Source organism: Papilio xuthus, unplaced genomic scaffold (genome assembly GCF_000836235.2).
Source record: "Papilio xuthus unplaced genomic scaffold, Pxut_1.1 DF825928.1, whole genome shotgun sequence".
NCBI classification, from domain to species: Eukaryota; Metazoa; Arthropoda; class Insecta; order Lepidoptera; family Papilionidae; genus Papilio; species Papilio xuthus.
In genome coordinates this window covers 1,941,273-1,951,876 of record NW_013532721.1, presented here as the reverse complement: position 1 = coordinate 1,951,876, position 10,604 = coordinate 1,941,273, and the positions used below count along the sequence as shown (strand labels likewise).

General features: G+C 31.8%; 2 protein-coding genes across 2 annotated transcripts; one reads left to right on the top strand and one right to left on the bottom strand.

Annotated features, from left to right (window-relative positions):
* The first annotated feature begins 373 nt into the window (after positions 1–373).
* On the top strand, positions 374–9,804 carry MICU1 (Mitochondrial calcium uptake 1). Its single transcript, XM_013322672.1, has 10 exons — positions 374–753; positions 1,037–1,163; positions 1,250–1,409; positions 2,405–2,442; positions 4,166–4,280; positions 7,143–7,303; positions 7,760–7,895; positions 8,171–8,276; positions 8,745–8,962; positions 9,451–9,804. The coding sequence occupies exons 1-10, from the start codon at positions 509–511 to the stop codon at positions 9,603–9,605; spliced, it is 1,461 nt and encodes a 486-aa protein (XP_013178126.1). The 5' UTR covers positions 374–508; the 3' UTR covers positions 9,606–9,804.
* On the bottom strand, positions 4,856–6,745 carry LOC106125460 (carbohydrate sulfotransferase 11). The gene is made up of 3 exons (XM_013322673.1): positions 6,170–6,745; positions 5,691–5,940; positions 4,856–5,589 (listed from the first exon to the last, which is right to left on the bottom strand). The coding sequence occupies exons 1-3, from the start codon at positions 6,368–6,370 to the stop codon at positions 4,892–4,894; spliced, it is 1,149 nt and encodes a 382-aa protein (XP_013178127.1). The 5' UTR covers positions 6,371–6,745; the 3' UTR covers positions 4,856–4,891.
* Positions 9,805–10,604: the final 800 nt, after the last annotated feature.

Below are 10,604 nucleotides of genomic sequence, written 5' to 3'. Positions count from 1 at the left end.
GAGATCACGGACAAAATGTATAATAAAAGCAAAATATCTTTCAAACGTGATTAAACCGACTAATGTACTATCCAACAACATCGTAACTCTTGCCCGTAATCCGGTGCCCTAGACAGAGACTAGAGACTCTTTTTAGCGCTGTACTTGAGAAGAAGCTTAAGAAGTGTGTCTTTCGCTTCTTCTACATTAATACATCTACATATACTTGTACGCATAGTGTACGATATCAATAATCAAATCAATGTTTATTTGCTAAATAGTAATTTTCACACAAGTTTGCATTTTATATTGCATTTCATTTTGGGACTCAGATCGTTTGATAGCAGCAACACTTTTTGTATTCTTCACTATTCAAAACTTTCAACTTGACATTGTCTTGTCATTGTCAGTGTCAAGTGTCAGTTGTTAATGAATGTCAAAAAATGGAAAAGCATTTTTGATAACACTATCGTTACAAATTAAAATCCAAAACACAAGCTGTTTATGAGCAATAAAGAAATTAAAAAAAATGTTCTCTTTCGCTTCACGTTGTTGTACAGCACGAGGAATACCAATAAAAACAAAATTGCCCCAAATTGGAGATGTGTCAAGAATTATAGTGTCAGGAAGTCTAAATAAAACCTTGCAATTTAACAAGAATTATTATACAAACCCACACGAAAGTGAACATAAAAATGTTCATCGACTTTCATACAAATACTTCTTGTATTCTATTTTATTTAGTGCAGTTACTTATACATCTTATAGGATCTGGTAAGTATATATTGCAGTTAATGAACAATTTTAATTTTATCTTGCTAATATTATGCATTCGAAAGTTTAGACTGATGGATTGATGGATGTCTGTTAGAACTTATTTCCAGCATGGAAACAACCTAAAATTTGTTATAAATGTAGCATTAATTACGTTTTTTTATTCTAATTGTATGGGCTCACTAAAGATTAAAAAATTACAATTGTCTACTTAATTTCACACTGAACTTAACATATCATGAACATAACATATTTTAATCAAAGTATAATTCTAATATTTAAGGCTCGGACAACAATTATTTCCTGCAATAACTGCAGCCGAACAAATAACAGAAACTGATTCAGAAAGTGAAGGTGATACAAAAAAGAAAAGATATAGAAAAGAAAAGATTGGATTTAGAGATAGAAAGGTAACTGATAAATATTTTGTAATGTAACTTTTTACTCTTCTTTTTATTTCCACAATGATTTTTTATTTTATTTTAATGTCATTTAGATAATTGAATATGAAAACCGTATGAGATCATATTCAACTCCAGACAAGATATTTCGCTATTTTGCTACTGTTAAATTGAGTATTGGAGAGAATACTGAAGTGTACATGACACCAGATGACTTCTTAAGAGCAATTACACCAGGCATGAAGCAGCCTGATGGTATTATTTCTTACTTTTTTTTTGGTTGGCTTTATTTATAGTTTTCGCTTATTAACAGTGCTTAATCTGAAGGGAAAATAAAAAAATAACTTCATTTACATATTTTTCATTATATGGTGAGAATACCAACATTGGAATGAATTTAAAACAAATGATATAAAAAGACTAACACTGTAGACTGCAATGCTTGGCAAAATAACTACATTTAGTAAAAATGTTGTATGTGTTGTTGTGTCATGCTTATTCATAGTGTATTTCAAAAGTTTACTGACAAGCATTGAGTTACTAAACCGTTACAATTAGAAGGTACATTATGAAATACCCTTCCTTATGTTAACATTCTAATCCCACAAATATGAATAAGGTGTTGGTCATTACTAAACATGTCAACTTTTTTATTTGGATTGCTGCGGGATCAGATAATCGAGTATGAGAATCGTATGCGACAGTATTCAACACCTGATAAGGTGTTTAGATACTTTGCGACCCTACAGGCGCAACATCATGATCAGCATGAGGTGTTTATGACACCAGATGACTTTTTACGTTCAATGACACCTGGAGTGAAACAACCTGATGGTAAACAATGATGTTATTTTAATTGTTTAACCTGTTAAATTTCGTAGCTGTCTTTAGGTAATGTAATTTGGATTTGTAACTTAGGGCTTAGTTCGGATTGTAACTAAGAAAAAAAAACTCCATTCTACTAGTATGACTACTTGCACCTATGTGGTTTGTTATGTATAATAGTTTAAGAAAATTTTAGTTTACAGATTCATTATTTCAGTTAAAAATTTGTTTCATATAGCATGCAGTATGTTATGTAGAGATAATGGATTTCTAGTTAACATATTTCCATCTTTATTCATTTATGCATACATGTTCATAGGTTACGGAAAGTTTTTTTACCACTTTTCTTTTGATATCTACCAATCTGGTTGATATATTCTTACATTTTGAATCAGCAATAGACCCTAATAGTTATAATTTTACAGGTTTAGGTTTGGACCAGTATAGAAGATATGATCCAAAGGTAAGACATTTTTTTTAATGCTGTATTAAATACAATTTCTAATAAGTTAAACATTAATTGATTTTTAATGTGACCACAAAACTGATATTTCATATCTTGTTTTTAGTTTATAAATATATTGATTTAGATAAGTGTTTATGTAATTCATTGAACTAGTATTACTTCTAGGTCTAGATTGTAAATTATTCTAGATTACATTTCTAATAGCATTTTTAAGAATAATTTCAGGTAAAAATTTTCAATGAAATTTTATAGAAATAGATTTTTAATGTTGTTGAAATAGCACGATTAGGAATCAAAATTGGTTCTATCTATTGATTTTAACTTTCTGTTATGATGGCGACATTTTCATAGTCTACTGATTAACTATTTACATATGAAATATGGTTTTGATTTGAAGCTATTGCAAAACGTATTTCTTTGTAAAATTTCGAAATGTGAATAAAAACATTTTTTTCAATCGGCCACATCTTGTTTTGATTTCACGCGATATAAGTAAAAAAAGATACAAAAAATATATCATGCACATCAATAATTATGTAAATAACATAACCTTTTTATACGGGCATTAGTAGTTAATGTAACCACGAATATATATTTCAATCTGACCTTCTATATTTCGAATACTATCGCACTGGCACTGTCTTTAATCACTTACACCACTTTCTTGTCTTTTCAGAACATCAATGAGGTACTGTCCTGTCTCTTTTCTCTTTGCCTTTTCAGCTCACACTATTAAATTCTTCTAGTAAATGCACAGATAACTTCTTTTCCAGTGCTAAATAAACTCGAATTTTCTAGATTACTTCTTATAGAAGTTAGAATTTGAAAGCGATATTTTTTTGCACAAGTATTGTAGATTTTGGCTCTGTATTTTTTATTTTCTCGAGGGTTTAGCAAGGTTAACATTTTTAATATTTGTAAATAAGGAAGGAAAGGGATTAAAAATAAATATTTGTTCAGTAAATACGTAAACCGTTTTATTAAATTTGAACAGTTTTATAACGTGAATTTTTTTTTTGTTTTGATTTTTATTTGCACACCAAAGCGTTAAAAAACGAAAAAAGGTGCAACATTTTAATGTGGAATAAAATTTGTCGGAATATATCTTAAAATTTTTTACTTAATTTTTTTCATCATATGAAATATGCCAGAGATTAAATAAAAAAATAGTTTAAAAATATCTACCAACCCATTTCTTAACAGTATACATCTATACTTATCAAAAATTAATGAAAAAAAACATCTTTTATATATTTTTTTTCATATACAACTTTTGCTAAACCCTTATATTTTTTATTTAACAATAATAAATTATCCAATATTTCACTTAGAAAGGTACAGACAACGAACATATAAATATATTATACACTTAGCTTACCCTATGGCATGATACACATAGCTAAATGCGATTTTGCTTGAGACAAAAGGACCAAGTTAGGTACATTACACACTTTGTTTTTGGTAGCTTTTTTTTGTTCGATTTATTAAATAAACAACACAATTGAGCACATGTAGTTTTTAACAATTTAGAAAATAATAACATATTTATGAATAAATAGTATTAAAGTATAGTTTCATACAAAAATATTTAAATAGCTATTTATTACTGAATAGAATAGAAATAACGAGTAGGTGAATAGTTATCTGCTTTAAAATGTAACTTTCTGTTAATTTATATATTCATAAAATATTAATTTCTTCAATTGTTTTGATTTTCAAGAGTATCACTCAACGACTTAACCTAGATCTTGACGAAGATTCGATTTTCTACAAGCTCGGCTCTTCGGGTCTAATCACTTTCAGTGATTACATCTTTCTACTCACTGTTTTATCAAGTAAGTGCTTTCAATTTTAATAAATAGAAGTTTCTAATAGATTAACAAAGAGGTTCAGGAAATGTGCATACATTTAGACAAAATCCGCCAATTTATTCAGGTTGAAATTAGTATTTTTATAAAATATTTTTCTATGCTAACTCTTTTATGAATTCTCAGAAAAATGAGTAAAGAGAAAAAACGCTATTTAATTTAATTATTTAATTAATTTAATAAGACTGATTACCCTACTGACAAGATGGTAATGCTTTTTATGCTTATGTAAATAATTTATGTATGTATATAATTTTTTTTGTGACGGACTAGAACCTAGTGAAGTGTCATTCGATTTTTTACTTCCTAGTGTCAAAGGGCACATTACTTCGGCCCAAAACACATACAGTTGGCAGAAGAAATAAACTTTTTAATCAGTGTAAACTTGGATATAACTTTTTTTACATTGCTAAATCATTTTTTATATGTTTTCAAGTATATTCTCTAAAATGTATGTATGTAATTTTAGTTTATTATTTGTTAAAAAAATTTAACATGTTAAAATCTTTGTTTCCAGCCAGTCAGTCATTCGGGTTTTTTTGTTTTTTTTTCTTCTATGAGTGCCATGTATAGAAAATTTAAAGATTTTTATGTCTTACATAACGTTTATACAAATTAGTTTCATATCCAAACATTTCGAAATCAATGCCGTATATATGTAACAAGTCATTGAGCATATTATCGTCAAGTTGTCCAAAGTAATGCCTAAGCAGAGCCGAAGTGTTCTTGCCATCTCGTGATTTGTTCATTATAATGCGAAGTCTCGTCCTGCGATTTTTCACTCTCCTTTCCAAGACTTGTCCTAGTCCCAGTTGCTGTATCACGTACGCTGAATCTCTGGATAAAGTCTCAACTTTAGCTATTACTGTAAAATTGACTGCACACGGCGAACAAAATTGATAATACGGCGCCCAATGTTCGTCGTAGACCATTTTGGGGCCTTGCGCTTTATGCTTTGCTATTAAATAAGCTACGAACTCGTAAAATGTTGGCCCAATACTCTTAATTGGTCCTAAAACTTTAATCGCTTCCTCTCTTTGCTCTGCTACGATACTTTTAGCGAGTTTTCTATAAAATGGCGGCGAATTATATTCCAATTTGTCGCGATAAGCTGATAGCAATCTTACGAATGGCTCTCGTACGACTAAAAGTGATATAACACCGGGTGTAGTGATAGTATCTCTCAACTCCTCTTCACTGGGCCGAGGGAATTTCTTTCGTGCTAACGTCAAAGGCGTCTGTTGGGTTCGCGCCAAAAACTTTTTGTCGTAACCACCTAAAATTAAAAAAATAACATCATTATCACCTCTTGAAAAAGTGTACAATTTGGAGTAAATCGTGAGCCTAATTATATAGTTAATGGATTAGTGAAATTACCTAAAATATTGAAATTGTATAACCATGAAGAGCTCGCAGCTTTGAAGATATTACACCACACGAGATTGTGTGCGTGGTCTACAAAAAACTCTTTGTTGTTGATCGTCTGCGAGTCGAGAGAGCGGTCCTGACAGACATTCTGGACTCTGGCAGCTCGCGTCTCTAACTCGGATATTGTCACGTTGTCAGGTTCTAGTAAATTGTTTGCTATTTCCTCCGGGCTATCGTCACCTAAAACTGGGCCTTGCATCTATAAAAAGAAAATATTTCTATAATTCGTTTGAACCTCAATTGGATATGAAATATATTTAGACCCTCATTCAACGCAAAATACTTCGTGGAATATTTAAAAAAAATGTACAAGAATATACTGAAATCGAATCTTTAACGTCCAGGTCTGAATTCGAACACAAAAGTATGTTATCACTTGTAAATCAACAATGTAAACAAACACCTAAAATAATATTGTTTATACTTACCAGCCATTTAGTGTAATTGTCAGGTAAAATAGACCAATCCTTCGCTTGTTTGCTTTCTCCACTCTTGAACACGGTCAATCTCATGACAATCATGTAGAGAGTCGCCCAAAATAAGAAAGCGGCTGTTTTCGCGCTGCATCTCAAGCAATAGAAAGCTTTCGTTTTCACTCTGGCTCGAAAACGTTTCACGGAAAATAACATTATAATGCAACATGTGGGAAGAAGGAAAGGATAAAAATTTGTAACACTTGTTTCAAAAAACTAGGAACGCATTAATTCGTTTGTAAGCAAGCTATAGGATATTGGGTATTGTTTTGGCAGGAGCACTTGCACGCAGCATCTCTGAGATCGTACGGACTGAGCATGAGCGAACTTAATGATTTTCTATCTCGCTACGCATGTTCTAGACTTCCAGACTGATGTCTAAATTATTGTTAATGACAAGACCAAAAATATTTTATGTTATGTTTTATGCTAGTAAAATAATAATAAAATTTAACTAATTGCAGTAAGACACCAAATTTAACCAAAGACAGAAGTGGCGGTCAACTTGACATTATTCTTAAAAAAACATGACTTATGTCTTTGGAAGATATGAAAATTTATTCATTTTAGATCATTGTTTTCGGCCTGCGATATTGTAAAGACCGTGAAGCAAATAAACATAAAAAACCAAAAATGTACTATGGTGGGTTAGTCGATTACCCTGAAATGTAGAAGGAATCCTAGGAGAACATATAATATGTCCAATTATTCCTCCAGTGAAAAAATTTCTGTATATTGTCAACTCATTGTTATCGATACTATAAAAAATAAAAATATTATTATTTTTAGTCATATCTTTTTAAAAAACGAACACCTACTCTACTAAAATGAGGTTTTAATGTAAGTTTACTTATTAGAACATTTTAGAAAACCATTCTCTATGTCCGATGAGTTAAAGTCGTAGTTACATCCATTCATCTCGTTGTAGCATCGCGTCGTCACTTCGAGATCGCGTTCCGCATGTTCGACCTGAACGGCGACGGGGACGTGGACTGCGAGGAGTTCGAGAAGGTGGCTGCACTCATCCGCCAGCAGAGCAGCATCGGATCCCGCCACCGTGACCATGCCAACACTGGCAACACATTCAAGGTCAGAAATTATCAGTAGATTTAAAGGTCAAAGATCCAATTTGTCTTTTTCCCTTCTATTGGTTATTTTTGCGCCTCGTCGTCTCAATACGTATGGACGTTTGAACGATTGTCATTGTTGTAGATTAAAACCTATTTTGTACGAATGTGTCAAAAAAGAAGTGACGTTTGTTTTAGAGTTTAATAAAAATAAGAACATGTGTCAGAACATAAATAAAGGACCTGGAAATGTGAGGAAATAATAGTTTTATTGCAAAGATCCCTCACATTAGTTATATTAAAGTGTAACACCGCCAGTGTCCCTGATTGTACACCCACGGTCGTGTTAGGCCGGAACATTTTTTGGTCCATAAAAGAAGAATGTAATTCAAACTCCCATTATTCTATTATATATAATCTAAAAAGTTTATGATCATAGTATTACAGTGATTTGATATTTTCTTGCATTTAATTTTAGGGTATCAACTCAGCGCTGACCACATACTTCTTCGGTCCGAAACTAAATGAGAAACTGACAATAGAAAAGTTCCTAGACTTCCAACAACAATTGCAGAAAGAAATTTTGTCTCTCGAATTCCAGAGAAAACAGCCAGGTAAAACTCTTATTATAGATTACATTTTTTAACACTTCTAATAGAAATTATCGATTTTTTTATTTGTTTTTACGTATTATGTATTTTAAGACATTATTAGTTAGAATCCTTTGACGCGAATAGCGTGCTTTCGTTACCAAGTCAAGTGTCAGAATGATTAGTGAGGGGACATAAACGTCGACATTTTAGTAAGACTAGTGTTGCACCAGTACACCGGCACAGTGTCGGATTTCCTTCCTAACAGTATTTATTGAGAAATATGTTGTACATTCCAGATGAAAATGGTCGTATTACGGAGGCTGACTTTGCAGAGCTGTTGTTAGCTTACGCCGGTTATCCTGCAAAGAAGAAGGCGAGGATGTTAAAACGGGTAAAGAAAATGTAAGTTACTCCTAAATATTTATTATGTATTACTCATTTATATATTATTTGGAAGATGCTCACTTTCTTACAAAATCAAACGTAAGCTGTGGCACCTTCGTCACATACTGTGAGTTGCCTTTTCAAAACAGTCCTAATTGAATATAAGACCATTAAAATATATGTCATATGTCCACGTAATAGCGTCGTGAACAATTTGTTACAGTTTTTCACTTAAGGCATTTTATCTTTCTTTGCCGAATATCCTTTCCTAATAAGAAAAGAGCGGGAAGGAAAAGGGGACTAAATTTAGGCCTCTGATACGCACACTCATCAGACGAAACCCGGAATTGTTTCCACTTGACGCCTGTCTTCTATGTGTATTCACCGTGTCCTTTTACCGTGCGTACTCATTCGTGTAGCAAATGTTATTTTTGCTGGCTACCACTGTAAGATGATAAAATATCAATTAAAGTTTTCACATAATAGGTTCCGCGACCACGGCGTGGGTATCACAAAAGACGACTACTTAAAGTTCTTCCACCTGCTTAATAACATAAACGATGTGGATACTGCGCTGACGTTCTACCACATCGCGGGCGCGTCCATAGACCAGCCCACGCTGCGGCACGTCGCCCGCACTGTCGCACACGTTGACCTCGACCCTCACGTCATCAATGTCGTCTTCACTATATTTGATGAGAACAGTACGTATACCGCTTAACTGACATAAGATCATATATCTCATCCCTCTCATTCTCTTTGGAAAACCTGAGATAGCAATATTCATGCCAAAATTCGAATATGACGTATCGTCGAATTCAATTTGAAAGAGAAATTATAGCAAACCTATTGAAATAATTTTACCTTTATAAGGCTGTATTCATAGATATCTTTAAACAGTTTTTTCAAAGGAAATCCATAGACAATAAATGACATTAAATTCGACCATAAATCAAATTCGACATACGTATGGGCCTAGCACGAATATATGTATTATAGAACGCTCCTATCAAGCGTGACGATGACGATACTAAGGTAATTTTCACAAATATTTTTGCTAGACCGACTGAAGTCAATCCTTTCTTTTATACATACGGTATTTTTACGGTATTCCTCTACCTTGGTTTGTGTAAACATCGATGCTCATGAATACAAAGACATTTGTGTGTAATTTAAAATAATTTATTTATAGTGGACGGTCAGCTCAGTAACAGAGAATTTGTAGCCGTAATGAAGAACAGACTGCTACGAGGTTTAGAGAAGCCCAAAGACACGGGATTCGTAAAGCTTATGTACTCCCTAATCAAATGCGCACGTGACACCAAACCTGCTTTACTCGATTTCTAAGCACATTTTTAATTAAAGTATTTCGAATTTATTTCACGTACTGGTCATTACATTTTAAGCTCTATTTTTTAATGGTTAAAGATTATAATGCTATGATACCATAGATCAAATTTGTTACTATAATCGACAATTTGTTATGATAAAAGAAATAATTATTATTTGGTAAAGTTTCCTTTTTAATGAGGCTATTAGATAAAATAGCTATACATTTATTATTTAAATATTTTAATGACTGATAAAAATACTGTCTTTAAAATATTGCTTGTTATAAGAATAAAATGTAGGAATGGAAGCCGAGCGTTATTTTAAAAATGGCTTTACTTTTCACATAGGAAATATCACGAGGCTTTTCTTGTATTTTACATTATTAAGAATAACTTTCTATTAAAATCACTTTTGTCAGCAATTTTTTTTTTATCAAAAATTAAAATCTTTGTAATTTTGAGAATTTATAGTAATTATAGCAAATGTTAAAAAAATATGAGACATGGCTTATTTACTAAATAGGTAATAAATGTGTAAATAACTCTGCTATTTTGGAGTGTTATTCAATTGTTGTAATTCGCATTTAGTTATCAATGATCTGCTTTGTTTGGATCTAACTTTTGTATTTGTTGCTTAATTTTAATGTATTTTTAATTATAAATACCTCTGTTTTTTAATTTACGGACATATTGTACTTCGTCAAATCTATAAATACGATTAGAGGAAATTTGTAAATCGAATATTGTGTTTTTATTTTTATTACAAATGTGTTTTGTTATTTTTATTTTTTCAATGATTTATCTAAAATTCTATGTTTTTTAAATATTTCTTGAAATAATACTTTGCCACTTTTAGTGTCTGTTTTGTCCCAGGTAAGAAAGTAACGTATTGTACGTGACCATCTTACTAAGCGAATGTTTGGATGGATGGATGGATGTTTGTATAAAGGTATCTCGCTGAAATATGGCATAGCATAGATAAATATGGCATGGCATGGCATAGATGTAGAACGTA

Bases quoted from the DNA above. Each gene is read 5' to 3' on its own strand.
- MICU1 (XM_013322672.1), top strand. From the start codon at position 509: ATGTTCTCTTTCGCTTCACGTTGTTGTACAGCACGAGGAATACCAATA. The intron at 1,164-1,249 runs GTAACTGATAAA...AATGTCATTTAG, and splicing joins TTGGATTTAGAGATAGAAAG to ATAATTGAATATGAAAACCG. The intron at 8,277-8,744 runs GTAAGTTACTCC...TTCACATAATAG, and splicing joins TTAAAACGGGTAAAGAAAAT to GTTCCGCGACCACGGCGTGG.
- LOC106125460 (XM_013322673.1), bottom strand. From the start codon at position 6,370: ATGTTATTTTCCGTGAAACGTTTTCGAGCCAGAGTGAAAACGAAAGCT. The intron at 5,941-6,169 runs GTAAGTATAAAC...TTCTTTTTATAG, and splicing joins ACAATTACACTAAATGGCTG to ATGCAAGGCCCAGTTTTAGG. The intron at 5,590-5,690 runs GTAATTTCACTA...TTTTAATTTTAG, and splicing joins ATACAATTTCAATATTTTAG to GTGGTTACGACAAAAAGTTT.